Source organism: Lissotriton helveticus, chromosome 8 (genome assembly GCF_964261635.1).
Source record: "Lissotriton helveticus chromosome 8, aLisHel1.1, whole genome shotgun sequence".
Lineage (NCBI taxonomy): Eukaryota > Metazoa > Chordata > Amphibia > Caudata > Salamandridae > Lissotriton > Lissotriton helveticus.
Window position 1 is genome coordinate 997,055,688 of NC_136069.1, and position 21,740 is coordinate 997,077,427.

Below are 21,740 nucleotides of genomic sequence, written 5' to 3' on the forward strand. Positions count from 1 at the left end.
ATACACCTTTGCCTTTCAAGCAGGTACCTGGGCGGACTAGCAATAGACACTTTAAGGGAACATTAAAATAGGCTATCAGAGCACCAGACTGGACATGAAGGTTATTTGAAACAAAAACAAATAACAGTTAAAAATACTTAATCAGATAACTTCTAGATTTGCCACAGATCTTCCATAGTGAGACATTTGCCACAGACTTGTGAACAAAGATTATGAGATGGTTGAGGAAGCAAAATTAAACTTTCAGTGCTTTAATAGCTGCAACAAATCCATTAAGGTGGAAACAGTCTGATGCAAAAGGATATCAAGGAATATCCATCGTTTTCAACTGTACGCCCTGAAGCTAAAGAATTAAAGACGCCAGTATCAGACATTTCAAGACAGAACTGTCCAGTCACTTTTGTTGGACACCATGTTAAAAAAAAACAACAAAAAAAAACAATTTCAATGCAAAGGAAGCAGCCCTATTTTTGGTGATAAATAGCTGGGTTTTAGACTATGCCATGTCCTGACAAACTACAAATGTGGATCTTCGACGCTATGAAGAACTAACCAACTAGTTAAGATTCAATCTTAATTTTTGAAGCAGGTGCATTAAAAATGCTCAAAAGGTAATTCAGTGTCCAAATAATCTGGCTGCAACTTAGCTCCATAAACAACGTAATATTTGAATGACTTTTTAATGCATACTGAACGTTTTTCTTAAAACTTAGGTCAGAACACTAAATTGTCTAACATAGTTCATGTTTTCAACTGCTAAAGTTTGATGTGGATATATCAGCCATCATGCTATCATGCTATCATTAACGTTTCAACATAGGCCGTTTGTTGGGGACCCGTCGAATGGATGGACAAGCCAACTGGGGGAAAACAAAGCCTTGCACACTCCCTACCAAGAGAGAAAAGAGTCACCCACCATAAAAACCACACAGTGTTCAGTCATCTATTAAAGACAAAAAAAGCCTTGAATGAAAACTGCCAATAGTTTTGTGGCCTGCTCAATGAATGTCTGCAGAACTCTTGAAGGCAACAGTATGCTTAACAGTGAGATCCACGGTGTTGACGTGGATGGCTATGTGATTGGCATGTATAACCCTCTTTTATAGCACTCTCCCTGGCAAACAATGGCGTTATGAATCTCCACAAGATGCTGTGATGTAGAAGGCCTCTCCATGAGGTCACAGACACTTGGAGAAGAGCAGGAAGACCTCACTGTAAGACACCATTTGAGGCATTAGAGGAAAGGTCAGTTGGTTTAGGGAGGACCATATCTCCCCTCCTTCACATGGCCTCGTTGCTGTTCTGACACTTCTGGAAAGAGAACCAAGTGTCAGTACAAAGTCACAGACCGTAGCCCAGCAATGGCTTGGGCTGCTCTCAAAATCCTACATCTGCAGAGGGCAAAACACAATGCTCTCTTCTTACGACATTGCCCAGCTGGGAAATCCATCAGCCCATAGTGAGCAGTTTCATGACCAGAAAAGGCAGACTCCATTAACACAAAAAAGGTAGGGGGGAAACAAAAACAGGGCTTAAAAGAGACCAGACAGAAAACGACTTCAAAACCCTGTAATGTGTATAAAAAAAATAAAAGCAAAATCAAGTATAAAATATGCCTCAACCATTTTATTAGAAAATCAGACATGAAAAGGCAGAGCCTTGGGATACTCTTCACAGAGTCAGAGAAAAGAACAGGGTATTGTCCCTGTGCTGCGATACTGTGCTAGGCTACGACAACAATTACCTTTCATTGCCTTCTAATTTTAAACAACTGAAACCATAAATATTTGAGCAGCAAACTTGCTGTATATTTATGTCACCCAATTTTAAGTATACATTACGTTTTTGACGATCTTGCTCCTTAGTTTTTAAAATAGCAAAAAGGTAAAGCAGGTGTTGCCTGTTCAGAGGCACGTAATTATTTTAGTTTTGGTGGAGGTTTTCGTTATGGTATATGCAGGTGTTCTAGTTGCCACGGGTTGGCAGTAACATTCAGTGGTCATGAACATTATTGAAGATTCCTCGACCGGGAATGGAGCAAAAACTGTGCGTCTCCAACATTAGAGACCATTTCTATAGAAAATGTGCTGTCTGCAAATGACAATGTGCTACAATTCAATGCTAATTTTTAATTGCCCTCATCTACATTAAAGCTAGGTGGGTCGTGGTTCTAAAACGTTTGGGAAGCATTGTCCTAGACTATTAGTTAAAAAGTATTGATATAGCAAGTCTAGCATTTTCGGCCTCGTGAGACAAGTCAGCTCCCCAGTCACTTCACTGGGATGATTACCTGCCTGGGAAACTTCAGAGAACGTGAGTAATACTGCCTTTTTGCCCCAAAGCCTCTTCAAAACACATTTTTAATTATACACTTGAATCATTTTCAAAATTGCTAAAGAAAACATGGCTGCAGGAGGCAACATTTTAGGGCTAGTATTTATTTAGCATAATATAGTTCAGTAAAATCAATCGTAATAGTCGATCAATCAAATGTTTGTGCTTCTATACCGGAGTAACATTTGAGACGGCTCTTTTAAAAGCAAAGGAAGCAGGCCTTTACCATCATGTGCAGTAGAGAATCAAGCAGCATGATATTTTCTCAATGTGGTGTGCACAAAATCAACATTAACAGCCCCCCCAAACTCTAGGTATCTGTTCCACTGCCAGATGGGTAGGAAGGCTATAAACTCAAATAAAAATAAGTCAGAGGGTACACCCAAGGTAGAAATAAAACAAGTAACTTTTCCTACTGCGCCATGGTGTGCTCTCCTATACTCCATGGAGAAAGTAGAGCAGCAAGCTTCCAACCTTTAACTGTTAAACTGTTTCGCACGGAGGTCTAGGGAACTAAGGTACTGGTTCCCAAATCCAATTGAAACAAGTTACTTACCTTCGGTAACAATGTATCTGGTAGAGACATAGTCTAGCCGCAGATTCCTTGATATCCCCAGGCGTCGGAATGGACTGGAAAATGTTGCACAGCAGCACCTCTGAGCGCCGGGGGGCAGCCGTATGGCTCCGCCCTGACGTCATCCATGGACGTGACGTCAGCGGAGCCATAGATGCCCTGCCTCCGTGCACCAACATCAGTTTGTCAGAAGACTTTTCCGCGTCAGAAGGCGAAGCCACCACCAACAACTGTGAAACATGGGAACAGCGTGCAGAAAAAGAAAACAAGGTACAGTGAAAAATATCACCATAGAAGGACAGTGCCATGCACCTTATATTGTACACTGAGGGAGGGAAAAGAACAGAGCACCACTCTGGGAGGGACCCCCGCAATTATGAAGTCCAAAACCTTCACCGGACGGGATGGTGCCTACCAGCAATGGCCCGATCAACCGGGGCTCAAGAAGAGGGCCGTGCCCATGCAAGACTTCTAATAAATCACCCCTAAGGGACGGTAATGGGCTCAAGATGAAGCAGATCCATTAAGGGATCGGGAATGAGGGGTACCAGAGCAGGCTGAAAGCAGAGGATAGCAGCTGCCCGGTTGATAGGCGGCCCCTAGCTCAGTAGTCACCCTAGGAGGGGACAAGAGGCTGTCTGTAGGTGACGGTTGGAGACTCATTCTCCCAGTTGCCATAAAGAGCAGGGCTGGGGAACGACCCGAAGGCCATGCCACACTAGGGATCTGCACCAGTGGCTCCCGACCAGGGGAAGCAGATACCGGAGTCGCCCGACCCTGCTGAGGAGACCTAAGTGAGGAATCCGGAGGGAGCTCAACCCCCGGCATGGATGCCGGTGTCGATGAACGGATGGACACCGGCGGCAATGGATGAGTTGACAGCAATTTGTAATTGTATTTATAGAGCGCAACGGTCGCTCCGAAAGGAGCATCTTGGCGCGGTTTCTGGGGGTATGCAGTATTTACGTTATCTAGATTAGATGGCTGTCAAAACAGTCATCTGGAAGATTAAAAATCCAAGTTTTTAGTAACTTCCTGAACTTGGATTCTAGAGTTAGGGATCTAAGAGATTTAGGCATGGAGTTCCAGGCTCTAGAGGACAGATAAGTCAAGGTTTTGCCCCCTTTGGTTTTGAGATTGAACCTAGCTATCTTTATTTGGTTGACGTTAGAGGAACGTAGAGTCCTGGGTGGGTTGTAGTGGGGGTAGCGCCTGGTGAGGTATTTAGGGCCTGTGCAGTGAAATGCCCGAAACGCAGTGATTAGAATTTTAAAAAATATTCTTTTGTGCGAAGGTAGCCAGTGAAGAGTTCTTATGGCCTCCGACGCAGAGGATTTCCTGGGCAGTCTTAGAACTAATCTGGCTGCTGAATATTGCACACTTTGTAGTTTTTTAAGTGTAGATTTTTTAACTCCGGCCATCAGACTATTGCAGTAGTCTAAGCGGGAGAGAATTAGGGCCACAGCTACCGTCTTTCTTGAGTCTGTGGGCAGGAAGTCGAAGAATTTTTTAAGGGATTTAATGATGCCGAAGCAGCTTCCGGCAACCTTCCTGACGTGTTGGTCAAAGGACAGCTCAGTGTCGAACAGGACTCCGAGGTTCCTTGCTGTTGTGACGGTATTAGGAGGGGCAGTGGAGCCCTCTGGCCACCAACGGCTGGGACAGAAATTGACATTTTTTCCCATTGGGAGGATTTCGGTTTTGCTGGCGTTACATTTGAGGTGATTTACTTCCATCCAGAGAAAAACTTCCTTTAGACAGTTTTTGAGATTCAGTTCGGCAGTTGTAGTTGTCCTCAAATGGCACGATGAGTTGGGTGTCATCGGCATACGAAGTTACTAATATGCCGAATGATTCAATCAGAGAGATGAGTGGGATTAGGTAAATGTTAAATAGTAGGAGACTCAGAATGGATCCCTGAGGGACTCCGGAGCGGACTTTCTTCTCTTTGGAGAGGAAGGGGCCCAGGGCAATGGTTTGGGATCTGTCTGTAAGGAAAGATGTTATCCACGCCAGAGCGACGTCTAAGATACCTATGTCCTTTAGTCTGCCTAGAAGTATGGGATGGGAGATGGTATCGAACGCCGCAGTGAGGTCCAGTAGAATCAGCACGGAGTTCTTTCTTTGGTCTTGAAGCAGCTTAATGGAGTCTGTCAGTTCAATTAGTGCTGTTTCTGTGGAGTGATGAGGGCGAAACCCTGATTGTTGGGGGTGGAGGATGTTGTAGGTTTCTATGTGGCTTTTTAATTCTCTGTAAACCAATTGTTCGGTGATTTTACCCAAGACCGGAAGGAGAGAGATCGGGCGTAGATTAGATAGGTCTGAGGGTGATTTATTATGTTTTTTCATCAATGGTTTGACAATTGCCTGTTTCCATTTTCGTGGCACACTGCCTGAGTTGAGGTAGGAGTTCACGATGTTATTTATAATAGGATTCACCACATCAATTAGCTGATGTAGGATTCTCGGGGGACAGGGGTCTGATGGTGCGCCTGATTTACAGGCTAGGATTACTTCACGAGTTTGGGCTAAACTGACCGGAGTGAAGATTTTCAAAAATCCTATGGGGGTTTCTCCCAGTTTGGGGGGGGGGGGGAAGCAGCAGGTGGGGCTAAATGTGAGGGAAATTTTTTCTGAATGGAGTCAATTTTCTCCTCAAAGAAATCTGCTATCTGATTCCAGAATTCTTGAGATGGGGGTATTTCAGGCTGAAGTGCTCTAGGGTGGGTGAAGGTTTTAACTATTGAGAACAAAGTTTTTTGTTTGTGTTTAGCTTCTTTAATAGCGCCGTTATAGAAATCTTTAGCAGTTTTTATGTTGGTATGATAGGCCTTCCTCAGCTGGATGTAGGAGTTTCTGTCTGCCGTATTGTAAGTTTTGCGCCAGTTGCGTTCGCCTCTTTTACATAACAGATGGCTTTTAGCTAAATCTGGAGTAAACCAAGGGGCATTAGTTTTGCATCTTTTCTCCCTTCTTCGGGGGCGATTAGGTGGTACACGTATTTTAATCTAGTGTTGTATCCAGTTTTGGAAGAGTTCTGAATCCTGGTCTGCTATTCCCGTAAGACTGGGCGTCTGATTCTGGGTGATAGGAGTAAGCTTAAGATTTTCCTCGACCTTTTTCCAGTTGACATGGTTATCAAGAGGTGACTTAGATATAGTGGGGATCTGTGGGAGAGGGGCTTTGATGCAGAATGGGTCCAGATAAGAGGGACCGGAGATTGAGTTTCTAGGAGGGGAAAGTTCGTACATACCCCATCAAGTATGTGTCCAGCTTGATGTGTAGGCTGTTTAATCAGTTGTGGAAGATTGAAAATTTCCAGGGTCTGATGGAAATTGAGAGCCTGAGGGTCTGTTGTGGAGTCGAGGTGCAGGTTAAGGTCCCCTAGGAGAGTAAAGTGTGGGTAACAAATGAGGAACTGACCTAAGAAGTCACTAAGAGAATCAAGGAATCTTGTTGCACTGCCCGGGGGGCGGTAAATTAATCCTCCTGAGAAGGAGGAGGCCTCGTTTAATTTAATGGAGAATCCGAGTCCTTCTATGCCTTTGAGGGGGTCTAGGTTGAATGTATGGCATTCAAGATGGTTTCTTAACACCAGAGCCACACCCCCACCTCTCCCATTTAGCCTGTCCTGCCTGAAAATGGTATAGCCTTGTGGGAGGGCGATGGCTAGGTCTGGATTGCTGTTGTCAGTAAGCCAGGTTTCGGTAATGAGGAGGCAATCAAGATCTAATTCAAGGATAAGATCTTTGATGTCTTGGCTATGGTTGCACATGGAACGAGCGTTGATCAGCCCTCCTTTGAAGTGCGACATTTTGTCGGCCAAGTCGTCTGGGGAGGTCTTTGACGTGGCTGGGGATCCTGCAAAACTCCACCTACGGAGCTTGCAGCTGAAAGGCCCTTTGATGATACTCATTTCTACCTTACAGATACAGCTATTTTCTGTGCGTAAACTGTAAAGAAAATCGGGCTGGTATTTTATAGGAGAGGGGTTTTGTCCAGAGCTTCCTGCACCTGGCGCGTTCTTGGCGCGGACGGGCGCAGACGGGCTTGCCTTAGGCGCGCAAACGGCGCTCCCGCTGCGCTCGTCCGCTGCGCTTCCTGACCATGCACATATTTAACGTGGGGCGGGGTGGGCGTGGCCTCGGGGGGGCGTGGCCAACGAGCCCGGCGGCGATGGCGGCCTCTAGAGTAGCTAAGAGCGCGACAGCGTCTAATCGGCTGTGCGCTGTCAATGGGCTTCTGCCTCGGGATCAGTGGGAGGGTAAGCCTGATAATTTTAAAAATACAGTACAAAGATTACATTCAAAGTTTTTAAAAGATAGTGAATACAGTGCGTACCACCAGCTCCCGGCTGCGCCTCAGGAGTGGGAACAGGGTCTCGTCTGTGGGCGCCGTGCCGGAGTGTGCCGGAGTTGACTGGACGTCGACAGCCTCCACGAGGGACACTACGTCGACTGGTGTCAGATGATGCGTTGCCCGAGACGTGGACTCAGGCTTAGAGCTGGGTGTGGGCTTGGGCAGGGAGCCCGGCTTTGGGTCCGACGTGGAGCCCAGCGTCACCTGCACAGTCCGCGCAGGAAGCCACACATGGCTATGCGTGGACTGGCAGTGAGCCAGGCGTCGAACCCAGCGTCGCAGACGCCGCTTCCGTCATCCATGCAGGAAGCCGCACAGGGCTATGTGTTGGCTGGCCGAGTGTGCTACAATGACCAGGACGGTTTGGGCCACGGCCCAACGTAGTCGCCTCGGCTCCGTAGTCGGAGCATACAACCCTGGTCGGGGAAGGATCCGCCGACGAGGGCCCAGCCTGAGTACCCTCCGCCTCTATGGAGCCATAAGGCGCGCCAGGGAGAGAGGGGGACTCAGAGTAGGCCTGAAGAGCCCGGGAGTAGGCCTCCATTTGGGCACGCGTAGCTCCTACTCCTGGAAAAGGAGGGTATGGAGGAGGTGGCCTCCGGGCACCAGCAGCTGACCCCATAGGTGCGAGAGGAATGGGCGCCAGCGGTATGCCTTAAGGAGGTGGACCTCAGTTGACGCTTGCGGCCCGCTTACCTTTTATAGGGCGCTGGTCACGGGAGCGGCCTCCGGAACGAGCCCCCTCTGGAGAGGGAGAGCGGCGACGAGAAGAGGCTGGCCAGACAGCCGCGCGGCCAACAGCTTCATAAGGCGTTCCCGATGGGACTTCGGCTTCATCTGTTGACAGTCGCCGCATTGCTTGGAATCGTGGTGCACACCAAAGCACCACATGCAAATAAGGTGCGGATCAGTGCCAGACATCTGCCGCGCACAGGCATCACAGACTGAACCCGGAGGGCACTGCACACTGTTCCGGTACGACACCAAGGGTGTCGAGAAGGACCAAAACTAGGCCGGGAACTGCTGGTTTCCAGGATTCGCAGTCGGCTGCCTGAGGATATTCTAAGTTAAGGAATCTGCGGCTAGACTTCTATCAAATATAAGCACTAACGCTTGCTAAAGGCAAGGATTGCTCGCCAGATGGCAGCCCTCCAAAGCTCTTTAACTGGTATGCTCTTTGGTGATAATGTACAGGACGATTCACTTACGACTCTTTGGAGGAAGTCAAACCCGTAAAACCTGCTCCAGTTTTCAAGGCATTCATTACAGGCATATGCTCTTGTTTGTCACCAACTTAAAGAAGATCCTCTGAATATCTCAAATAAGTAAAGACCATCATGCAGTCTTATAAGTGATCATAACCGGAGATTTAAATCCTATTCTGCAGAATGAATGCAGCCCAATAACACATTCAGGAGCTACACATTCTATCAGCTTTCAAGGAACTAACCAGTACATACAAGACCCACTAGGCAAACAAATTGACAATCGCTTTACTATTTTTTGCTGCTATTTTTACACTATGCAGTGAATTTCCCACTGCAAGCAAGCTCAAACATCACTCAAATAGTAGACACTCCATTCTAGACTACACCTATGGAGGTGAATTGCTTTTTAGTCACTTCCAGGACTTTTGGGGCTTTCGCCATGAAAGGGACCATTCTCCCACCTTAACCTTGAACCTCACTCCGCCAAGAGCTAATCTTCTAGTTCACCTTATCTATGGCTCAGCAGATTGCAAATTAAAGAGAATAAAATTGACCACAAAAAGCAAGGAGAAATTCTCCAAATGGAAAATATCAAGTGACACCACATCACTAATGGAGAAGATTTCGGGGGCGGTGGCACCAGGGACCATGCTATCTACACAGGATGAAGTTAAACAATGCAAAAAAAACAAACACTTTTAATAGACCATACACAACTAAGCAACAGCCCTCGCTGGCTTTGTCAGTTCGGACGACAGTCCTTTCTAGCTCACCGACAGAAAAATAGATGGTTCTCAACAGAGCTTAAGTAAAAAGAGCAGCTTTCAAATTCAACTAAAATTTGTAAGAAGGGTATAGGTGATCCCCTCTCAGCAACAATACTACTCATAAGGAAACCATGGGAGGACAAGACAAAATACACTGAAAACCAATAAATTGCTCACAATCCACAATTTTTAAAAATCAATCTCAATTCTGGTAATACATGAAGGACCTAAAAGGGTTGGTGTACTCACAGCGAGAAAAGAGTACCCCTTGAAAATTGGATACGTTTGATCTCACAGCTCTACTACGATGTTTGTAGCACCAAGAGAAACCAGGCCACACATTTAGTTTGATCAGCAACATTTAACAAGCATACAAGGAAGGCGCCGAATCTGGTGATCATATTTTCTATCCAAAAAGGGCAATCGAAATTTTATAAATAAATTAATATCAAATGGAGCCCCAGACGTGACAGCCATGCCAACTGTCTTGTTTAAATCCGACAAGGTCTCCTGGGAGCCCTGGTTGTCCCCTCAGTTCTGGGCCTGTTTTCAAACAAACAGTTGTGGATTCCTGGTGCGGTTTAGCTTATGCCCCCTCTACAGAAACAAGGACAGCAGAACTAATCCTTCCAGTTACTGTCAAATCACGCGGCTAGATGTCGCGCGCAAAACATATGTGAAAATTCTACTTCAGAACCTGGAGATTTGGTTAAATGATCATATCAAACCCCTTCTTTCAAAGAAATTTCAGACCAAATTGCAGTACCATGGATAACATTGTGACAAAATATGTTTTTGTCTCATTGTGCAACCTATCTTAAAAGGACCCCCACTATTAGCTTGTTTCGATGACTACACAGCAGCCTTTGATAAGGTGGATCGCAAACATGGCGGAGAAAGTTGGCAGCCTGGGCATTCTGTCCAACTTACTCCAAGCTATCATCGCACTGTACTCATACAGCTGTGCTGAGTTTGAGTGAAAGTCTGAAAAAGTAATGACGGTCTCAAAAACAACCCATACTAATAGGGGCTTGATGCATGGTGGAGTCCTTCCTCCTCCTCGTTCACAGCCTTTACAATGCAGACATCTGAGTTTCTCTAGGAAAAGTAAGATAATTCCCTCCAAAGATCAATGATTTACAAATTTTATAGTAGGCAGGTCAAATTATCTTCGATCATAAAGGAATTGGGCTACAAAGAGCCCTAAATGAACTACACAATGACAACTGAAAATATACTAGAATTGATCCCATCAAAATCAAGCATGATTGGGGGGGGGGGGGGGGGGAGAGGTAAAAAATAATAATCTGAACAGGTATGTCACTCAAGGGCATTCAACCCTCAGATACTCCACATAGTCCCTCTGGGACCTCGATCCTGAGCGTAACCATTGCAAAATAATTCCCATCACTGTTCTACAGTCAATGCTTCCCAGGCTGCTTCGCATGAGCTTTAGAACTTATACAGTGGTAAGGAATCTATCACTAACGTGTCTCTCTCTTTCAGATTCTTTTTCATTTCAGTAGTATTTGTGGTCCTGGAACACAGGATTCAAACATCAGATATATTGCCCATTAAGCATCCACTGCCCTAAAACCTTCATAACAGGCATCAAATATACACTTGGGCACTGGGTGCGCTATGAAGGGGTGATGGGGGTGCACTAGAGGGCAGGGGTCCAACAAACAGTGAACAAATGGGTCCAACATGCAAAACCGCTTTCGACCTGATCAAAGGTAGTGTGAGAGGCAAGTTAGTAGTGCATACATCTATATACAATAACGATAGTGGAGATGGCACAGTGTCGCTTCAGGTTTTGTTATTTTGGACCGGGGAAACCTATTACTACACATCAGATGTCTTTGAATCTAAAACCACTCGTAGTCAACACAAAAAGGCTTACCTTCTCCATGTTTGTCAGTGTACTGGAATGCTTGAACTAAACGCAATGTTTCATCTACCGATCGGCCAACAGGAAGGTCATTCATTGTGATCTGACGAAGAACACTTTTATCATCGATAATGAAGAGGCCTCTGTTAAAAAATAGATAAATAAATGGCTGACTCGCTAATTAAAATGGATTTAAAATGTCATTTCTTGATTAGGTAGGATAACAGGAAGCTGAAACACCACAGCTTCAGTACTTGCATTTCAAGGTGTAGCAAATGATTTTGCTTAATTAGGGCACATGAGCTTGTCAGATTTGGGAAGAAGATTTCTGGAATTTAAAGTGATTGCGGTAAGGGGGGCAGGGTTAAATTACTGGTAGCAACGTCCATATTACTAGCAAGTAAAGAGGTCCACACTGAAGGACAACAATCCCTCTAGTGGGTCATGATGCCCCTTCACTACCTAAACTGTGGAAATGAATAGCATAATACATTTTGTGCACCAGAATGTATGCTTTATCCCCTGATGTGTCACCTTGAACAGCAGTTACACATATAGGGTACAGAAACATAACCAGAGCACTAGTGGGTTAACCTGTGAAGTGAAGACAAAAATACCTAGGCCTTGTGAGCATGCCCCCGGCTTTCTTCTATAAACTGATGCTAGAATGGAATCTTCAAAACAAGAATAATGTTACTTACCCAGTTAGCGTCTGTTCTAGGCATGTAGAGCTGTAGATTCACATGCTTTGCATACTCCTGCCATCTAGTGTTGGGTCCGGATGTTTGCAAGTTGTTTTTCTTCGAAGCCGTCTTTACTACTCATGAGGTAAGGCGACTCCTTTCAGTAATAGTGCGCATGGTCATAGACTCCATTGTTACTGTTTTCCCACAAGAGGGTGAGAATTTAGGTAAATAAGTGTAGCAGAGATGTCCATGCGTATGAATGTGTAATTTAAGAACTGCAACAACTATGGGTACCGTGGAGGTGGGTGGGCGCATGTGAATCTACAGCTCTACATGCCAAGAACAGATGCTTACTGAGTAAGTAACATTATCCGTTCAAGGCATGTGTGCTGTAGATACACATTCTTTGCATAGACTATATAGCAGTATACTCCCAAAGCCGTGGCTAACCTGTAGATGTTGCAGTTGTAGGGAATAGTCTTTTCAGTATAGACTGGCCTACATTACCCTGTTGACTTGCTAACACATCTACACAATATTGTCTGGTAAATGTGTGTGGTGTAGACCATGTAGCTGCCTTACATATATCAGCTAGAGACATGTTGACGCCCCTATTTTGCAATTGGAATGCCCTCAAGGGATTATAGTTAAAGTTCTTTTAGCTTTAATATAACAAGTTTGAATGCATTTTACAATCCATCTGGAAATACCAGATGTTTAAATACGACTGCCTTTGTAGGGTGGAAAATTTGCACCAAACAGTTGTTTTATTTTGCGAAAGTCTTTCATTCTATCTATGTAGTATAGATAAGCGCTTTTAACATCAAGCGTGTGAAGCGCGCATTCTGCCACAGAATCAGGTTGAGGAAAGAAGACTGGCAACTCAACCAATTGGTTCATATGAAAAGCAAAAACGACCCTGGGAAGGACCTTTGGATAGGTACGGAGAACTCTTTATGTAGCTGAAAGAAGGTTCTTCCAATGTTAATGCCTGTAGCTCACCAACTCTCCTTAGTGATGTGATAGCAATGAGGAACTCAACTTTCCACGAGAGGAACTGTAAAGGGCACTTATGTAATGGTTCAAAAGAGGGACCCACGAGCCTTGTGAGAACAATGTTAAGATTTCATCCGGGGCAGGGGCAATCCTTGGTGGTATTACTGTTTTTAAGCCTTCCCTGAAGGCCTGGATTAGTGGGACTCTGAATAGTGACAAATGTTGTCTATTTTGGAATTACGCAGCTACTGCTGCAAGGGGCAAACAAATAGACGTGTAAGATCGTTGCAAATGTAACAAGTAGCAAATAATGTTTTGTGTACAAGCATCTAAAGGATTGATTTTGTTATTGCAATATACAGCAAATCATTTCCATGTTGTTGCATAGCAAACTCTGGTGGTAGGCCTTCTTGCTTCTTTAAGAATATTCATACAGTTTGGTGGAAGATATAAATAACCAAACTGACTTCAGACGCCAGATCTCTAAATTCAACACTTTGGAATCTGGATGTCTGATTTCCCCATGGCTCTGTGTGAGGAGACTGGAGTTCAGGTGTAGTTTTTGATGTGGAACTAGAGACCGCTCCAACAGAGTGGTGTACATGGTTGACGAGCCCATGTGGGAATCACTAGAATTAATGAGATGTTTGCATGAGTTTCCGAACTAATGAGCGGGAGAGGCAGAAAAGCATACGCAAATATTCCTGACCAGTTAGTCCATAGGGCATTGCCCTTTGATAGCAGGTGAGGGTACCTGGAGCCGAAGTTTGGGCAATTTACGTTTTCGGCTGTGGCAAATAGGTCTATTTGTTGAAACCCCCACTGTTGGAAACAAGGAAGGAGAACTTGGGGGTGAAGTTCCCACTCATTCATTTGTTGTGGTCTCCTTGCAAAGAGATCAGCAATTTCACGGTTTACTCCTGGGAGATTCTCTGCCAGAAGATAAATCTTGTGCTGCATCTCCCACTTCCAAATGGCTTAAGCAAGTGTTGACAGTTGGGGAGAGTGAGTCCGCCCCTTGCTTCTGTACATAATACATTGCTGTCATGGTCTGTTCGGACTAGGACAGTTTTGGCTATGAGTGGAGTCTAAAAAGCTTTTAGTGCTAGAAAAATAGCTAAGAACTCTACATAGTTTATGTGGAGAGCGATGTGCTTGCTGCTCCATATGCCTTGTATTGTGTAATTTAGGAGAGGAGCCCCCCAGCCTGTTAAAGAGGAGTCTGCAGTGAGCACGATTTATGGAATTTTGTCGATGAAAAGCCAGCCTGCTGATAAGTTTGGCGAGTTCCGTGCAGCAGTCTACCAACACTAGATCGGACAATAGACCCTCTGATTCCACCGACGTGCTAAGCATTCCTGTAGGAGGAGCATGTGAAGCCTTGCATGTGGTACAATTACGACGCAGGACGCCATCATTCCCAGTAATTGCATGATCACTCTGGCTGCGAATGCTTGGTTGGGTTGAAACTTCAGAATGGCAGTTTGAGTATTGTATATTCTGGCTATATTATATCTATGACAAAATATGTTAATTCAAAAACCAGTATCAAAACCAAACCAAATTTTTATGGGAAGTACGCAGCTTTTCTAAATTCAATTGAGGCCACTCATCCACACTAAATTTGATGCATTTGCACTACTCCTAGAAATCAATCTGAGGATCAACTTTATTTTTATCCTCCAATTTCAAATTCACAGAGCTTTTAACATTTTTCACACAAGGACTCTTTATTGATCGAATACTTAATCTATTAATGCCATTTATTTTTCTAAAAAGGTGCAGATATTGAGCAGGCTTTGAGGAGCCACCATGAGTCTCAGACCCACAGGTTCAAACCATTGCACGAACAGATTGGTTCCAAATAACGTGTTATTGGTTCAAATGTATTTTGGCTGCCGTGGCAAAAAAAAAAAAAAAAAAAAAAAACACGAAAAAAATCACATTGCATGTTTAAGCCCCACCTGATACTGAAGCTCTATTTTATTTAGGTACATCACTGCAGTTAAACATCCGTAACGTCCATTGAGAGCTTCCTCCACAATTGGAACTGCAATTTCAGGTGTAACCATAAAATCAAACCGCTACCAAAGAAATAACCACAAAATGAGGAGTCCATTCCAGCGTCTATATAAGAAGGACAAAGGGATTATAGGTCTATGGACTCCCTCTCTACAAGGCATATACTAGAAATCTGAGATATTTTGTCATATGTGGAGAATGGAGGGAGTGGAGTTCAGTACTCTCGCCATACTGGCTGGAGTTTGGGTCTTTGCTAGGAGAGGAACGTGCTTCCTAAGAGGCACAACTTGAAAAATGTATGGAATGTCATCCTGCTGTTAAGACTTTTGTAAGACTCTCTGCTAGACACCAGATAATGAATTCGCTTTGGAGTCTATGAAATACCTAATGGTAAAGAAGGGGGAAGTCAGGACATTGGTATTGTTTGACCACTAGGTCAATTCTTTCTTTTTGTGTCACTTGCTTCATGGTAAGTTGAGACGGTAAAGAAAAGGAGTATAAAGCATACTGTTTAGGTAAAATCACCGTTTGCTAATGAGCACATAGCACATACCATGCCTGCAGTAATAGCCTTCTTGATGTTGCTTAAAGTGAAAAAGTCTGAGACCAAGTAGCAGTTTCATTCAAAATACTTAGTGTTCAGTGTGTGCTGAAAACGACTAAGACCAAGAAAGAACCACAGGAATCTGTCCTGCAATAAATCTTTCCTTGGTACACCAATTTGTGCCATGGATTATCTGTGATCAAGAACCCAGCCCGTACCCAAACCAGTCACGAAAGTGAGAAATCTGGGGGTCATCTTTGATGATAAGCTAAATTTCATGGCTCACGCCAATCAGACGGCCTCTACGGCGTTTTACAAGTTACGTCTGGTTAGGAAGATCCTTCCTTTTCTTCCTACCAATGTGGGTAAGACACTGGTCAGCGCTTTGGTTCTATCAGCATTGGATTATTGCAATGGCTTGTTTGCAAATGCACAAGTCAGGATAATTAAGAAAATGCAAACAATCCAAAATGCGGCAGCCAGACTTCTCCTTAACATCCCCAAATTTAAGCCAATACAAGAATCTCTGAGGAGTCTCCACTGGCTTCCTGTCAGGAATCGAATTAAATTTAAGACGTTATGTATCGTCTACAAGGCACTACACCATCAAGCACCTCAATTCCTGCGCGACCATCTTGTCCCATACACTCCCACTCGAATGCTACGATCAGCAGGACAGAATGACTTGGTAGTGCCACGGACCAGGCTGGTCAACTGGGGAGACAGACGTTTCCTAGTTGCCGCCCCAAGATTGTGGAATTCCCTCCCACAAACCATAAGATCAAGTCCAAATCTAATGTCCTTCAGGAAGAAACTGAAAACTTGGCTATTTAACCTCTGAAAACATCCCCAATATCATATAGGTGAGTAATACAGTACAGCACCGAGACGCCTGCGGGCAATTGTTTGCGCTTAATAAATCCTAAAAATAAATAAATAAATAAATAGTGTAGAAAATTCGGGCTGTGAACTGGCTCGAAAGCTCAGTCTGTTCAGAGTGGCAGCTTTCTCTCATTTGGCAGAAACAAATTAATAATTCTGACCTCTGGAACTGGTGAAAGCTCACGAACCATTAGAAGTGAGGGGCAAGCAAAGCGCTCCCAAGCCAAAAGTACCTGGCTGTTCGAGCAATTGTGCCACTTCACTTGGCTCTTCCCTACCCTTGCCATGTCAATAGGAGCCTCGATGAACCAATCACCATTATGCAAACATGAAAAAAATGCATTTCATCTGGCAGAAAAATGAAAAAGCCTTACAGAACAGATACAAAGCCTTAAAGATAAGACCCACGCACACTGGGCAAACAATGGGCTGTCATCTATCGCTCTTTATTGCTACAAAGAGCTGTGGCATTCCTCTGTTTTGAAGCTCATCACTATTGCTCAAGGGACGCTCATGCAAAGACATTTAGTAATGTTTGGCCATTTCTTTTTCTCATAGTCACACTTGGCTTAGGGAGGATGGTCAAGGAGATCCTGCCTACAAAATCGGACTCACACTAAACTTTTCCACAAAGACAACATTTCGGAGTTAGCAAGTTGATGATTTTTCTGGGAGCTGGACAGAGCACAGGTCTTTTCTTCTACAGACTGACGACCACACTAAAACTTAGTTAATTTAAATTATACAGAGAGAACTAACTAAAGCTAGATGTCTGAATTTAAGAAATATGATCAACTGCGAAGTTAACTGAACTTGGCTCATCAGGGGTGGCAGAAATTTTCTAAAGCTCATTCCCAATATCCACTGCTCCCTTTTGTGTCCTTAAAAATATCTTAACACCTTTTCAACTTCCTACTGAATTCGGATGGGCAGATGTGCCAATCATTACGTTCAAAACCACGAATCTGGGCTTTTTGTAAAGTTCCAAAGTACACCCAGAGTGAGTTGCTTAAACCAACATTTCATGCGTAAATAGTAATCAGACATTATTCCTAGGGAAACTACACAATTTCATGAGCCAGATGATTTATATGCCTCAGCACACTGTTGCAGGTTCTCACTGGACAGCAAGAATGAATCGCATAGTGAAGTGTTACTTAAAGGCTATTTATCTGAAGTCTGACAAACTGATTGGTTAAAGTGAAGATCAGATTCAACATGCATGATCACAGCCATATTAAACCTGGTGAAGTGACATATGTAACCTTCCTTCTAGATACAATAACTAATTATGCCTTCAAATCAAATGGTGGACCCATGGGTTCGAAGAACACGTTAAAGAGCCATCCAAGGTAGAGATAACAAATAATTCTCCTTACTCTGTCCTACATTTCTAACCATGACAAACAGGACATTGCTTTGCTGAACGACGGACTGGGTTATTAGATCTATTATGATAACATTCAAGGGATGGTCCCTTTACTTAATCCAACGCAGAACTGATGAAAGAAGCACCTATAGAGTTTTCCCCAATAGGTCTTACAACAATTGTCCCTAACTGGAGCACAAAAAGGCCCTTTTTTAGCTAGATGGAGAAGACTCTACAGCCCCAATGTAAGAAGAAAAAACCTTTATAGATTGTTTCCCAGTCTCTTTAAGCAGCTCCACATATTGTAGTAAATCAATGATTGCTTCTGTATTTAAAGTGGGAGCCAAGGGACTAATTCTTGAGAAGTGACTGTGGTAAATAAGGTTCCACCTAGTTTAAAGCTGGCCCCACTTGTATAAAAACTGCTAAGTAGATGTGAGAGACAAATGCAGACAAAGAATATCCGTTCTTGGCCAACAGTGAGGGGTATTTATTAATGGTTACTTTCAATTTATATAAATTACCTCAACAGTGGCAGAGGTGAAAAAAGCATCTAAATACTTTTGCAGAGGTCTAGCAAAGGGCCTCGTGGGAGACTCTTCTTCCAGATAGCTAGAGGTGCAGTGTTTAAGTTTTGTATGCTTGCATCATTAATCTATCCACAAATTTTAGTTTCTATTGCCACGCGTGTGATTTTTAAAGTTGAAGATTCAGATCAACTGCCCACTGGTTATGGATGGAAATGTCCCTTGTATGGTGAGAGACATGCACCCTGACCAGAGTGCCATAGCTGCAAAGTTATTGGGATCCCTGTACGTATTTTTGGTCATTGGCAAACACTGATCATGCAGGCACGCCATAACCTAGGCCTCTCACAGAATGCAGTCTTGTTCAGACGGTGAAAGGCACCCAAAGCACTACCCTCATGAATGGTAAAGGGTTACTGGCCATAGCAAAGAGTTAAGTGGCACAAGCGTATTGGTGGAAGCATACAGTGTTTTAGTAATGATGATCATTAGTTTGAACAGGCCTTTTTACCTGCGTCACTGCAGTGGAGCTTACCAGCCCACTCATAGAACGTTCTGCTATTTTGTGCTTAACTGACCACTGGCATACATGGTGTTGGCATTTAGCAGTGTGCAACACGTGTATGCAAATGCTGTGATTTTATTGTACCACTCACAGGCACACATACATGGAGGTCTTTGGGAACTACATAGGAAGCACAAAGGAAGGCATGTGGTGGCGGCAATGGCAACCCCCCTCACAAAAAAGACAAGTGTGTGCATGGCTCCATTCCTGAGAACTAGATAGGACCTACTGGATTAGGATAGAACCAGGCACTCCTTTGCACTTGAACAGGACTTATATTCTTACAAAGTTCACTGGTATGTGAGGTCTTGGGCACAGCTTACGCGGAGATGGGGCTGATTACGGAATAAAGAGTAGGTCTGTGGGCCTCTGTAACCTTTGCCAAGCATGGATCAGTGATCCACATGCAACTCCCATGGCCTGTGTTGAGGGGCTATCTGGGTTGGATATGTTCGGGCACAAGGACAGGACGGCAGAGAGGGTACTTTGAAGTTCAAATTGCATGGGGTGCTTCTTTAAGGCAGGAGACCCAAAATCACAATTGTGTCTGAAAAAGGATTATAAAAAGGGGAGCTGGAAGCCCCCAATATTCAACGTCAAGTAGCCAGCCTGATCTGTATTTCGACGTGGAGAAATCTCAAGCTTCTGCCTTGTGTGAGCAGGACTGGAGATTAAGGTCTGCCAGTGTCCCAGCTGGTTGAGGGGACGTCAGCCAGGGAAATCAATATCTGATGGGACATTCATTTGTTTGAGGTTGCTATATACATTCAGAGTCTTGAGCAGGTGTTCTTCTTGCACCTACCCATGAGGAATCTGCAGATGCTGAATTGCAGGAGACTAAATGTGTATTCACTGACCTAAAAAAAAAAAAAAAAAAAAAAAAAGTACTACAAAACGAAACACAGCTTTCGAAAGTTCAGTAATCCAATAGTAACATGGTGCAATATTTTATACGATATGGATTCTCATTGGTCTCAATGGGTTGTATATTTAGCACAACATAAATCAATAAAACAAGCAAGCATGCAACTATTGAGTACTATACCTGAGAGTATGACCTTGGTCCTCTAGGTAAACCCCATAGTCTTTTGATATCTGATGTGTTAAATCTGAAAGAAGTGGTATCTTCATTGGCCCAAGACCACCTTGCTTCCTTGGAGTATTTATCCTTAAAAAGAGAATGTACGCAAGTGTTTAATCTTAAACAGTGACTAAACAAACTCTGGTGACACAGAGGGCTACTAATGGGCTATAAATGTGGGCTTCTGGACTAACAAACTGAAAAAGTAAAGAAAATAGCACCCACTGGAAAACCAAATATGTATTTCTCTTTTCTACTTTTAAGGCATATGCAATGAATCTCGTTTTCAAACAGTAATGTAAAACTTGTGCTGCCTGCCTTGTACTCAATCATCTGTTCATACAGCTGTGGGGAACCATGAGGCACAGGGTCAAGACTGATTTGCATATGGCCATGTCTGAACTGGGGTGGCGTGGTGAGCAAAGTAACGATGGATTAAACCCAGATCTGTGACTGGGGGTGAATGTTTTGCCAATGTGCAACATTCCGTCCATCACCTTGAGTGTTTTTCTGTTCGCCTTATGTGGGAAGGGTATGCCCAGACGTGGGTCCCGTTCTCACTACGCCACTGGAGTCAAGCTATCCTGGCTGATGACGGCTGATAGCCAGAAACCAGTCCTAGGATGATTGATTCCGGTCCAGGGAAGACATGGCTTGGCAGTTCGGGATGGACTATTCCCTTGAGGCACAGGGTCAAGACTGATTTGCATATGGCCATGTCTGAACTGGGGTGGTGTGCAAAAATACGATGGATTAAACCCTGATATGACTGCCAATGTGCAACATTCCGTCTATCACCTTGTGTGTTTACCTTAAGAGAAGATTACTGAGCTTTTAAAATGCTGGAATTAAGTGTTTTTTTAAATTTTAATTTCAAAGCAATGGAAAACTGCACCAAAGGCCTTGTGTGGCAGCATGTCTCACTATATAAGCTACTACACCAAAATAAATTTAATTCTTCAAAAATCAGCATCAATCTAAACTTCATACGTTGTTCCCTTCTGCATTGTCTAACAGCTGACGGGAGTTTGGTGGTCGTGGAACCGATTACAATAATTAATTCTTGTAAACCACAGCAAATTAAGTGCACCATAAAAAGAACTTCACAGAGACACTTCTAATACTTGCAGATGCCTTCAGTGTGTTCCTCAAACAACTAATGTATATATCATGCTAGATGGACAGTATAATTAGACTCTCTCATGTGCCTTTAGCGTAGAGATGCAGGGCTTACAAGAATCATTTTACATTTGCTCTTGGTTTACACTGTAGAAACTGGCAGAATTGAAAGCATCCCTTATTTTAGCAGTGTTCTCCTTATTTTAGCAAAACCGCTCTTCCATAAGAATCACATATTAGTATAAGGTACCAAATACCGTATTCCTAAATCATCCAATACATCTTGGCAATTCTAACGGGTACCCCTGATAGTGCTGGTATCTAGTTCATGAAAAAGGTTAAAGCATCATCACACTATACATTCGAGAACATTGAACATGGATAGCTGCCAGGACGCTCAACATTCTATGCGACATTTTGACCAGTTCAGGTTGCATGCTGGGATTTTTGTACCCATATTTATAATGTTAAAAGTAAAGGAGCATGTCATAAAAGTGGTTAAAAAGTTGTGATTGGCTTGAAGTGTTACACCTGACAAGGTACCACTTGGCAGCAACTGATATCTACAAAAAATAACTATCTAGGCACATGAAACTGAAGAAAGTCAGTGAGTAATAGTGTAAAAGTATCAGATTTCAGGTGTTGAGAACCCAGTTGGTCTCGTTCATAAGGTGCAACTCAGAAGTTAAAATGTTCCAAAGGGTATCATCTTGTGGGCAGGGCTGACAGTCACCAGGCATTGAGCCATTTTAAAAAGGTATAACGTGAAGGACTTCGAATTGTGTGGAGGCATGGTTTTCTTAAGCAATATTTGTA

The 21,740-nt window shown here is 43.7% G+C and overlaps 1 protein-coding gene across 2 annotated transcripts in view; it reads right to left on the minus strand.

Annotated features, from left to right (window-relative positions):
* Positions 1-21,740, minus strand: part of PRDX4 (peroxiredoxin 4) — a 149,635-nt gene that overhangs the window by 38,087 nt on the left and 89,808 nt on the right. For both annotated transcript variants that reach the window (XM_078657842.1, XM_078657841.1), the window contains exons 4-5: positions 19,770-19,892; positions 11,146-11,276 (exon numbers count right to left, since the gene is read on the minus strand). In XM_078657842.1, the coding sequence (XP_078513968.1) occupies positions 11,146-11,276; positions 19,770-19,892 (254 nt within the window). The remainder of the gene's footprint in view (positions 1-11,145; positions 11,277-19,769; positions 19,893-21,740) is intronic.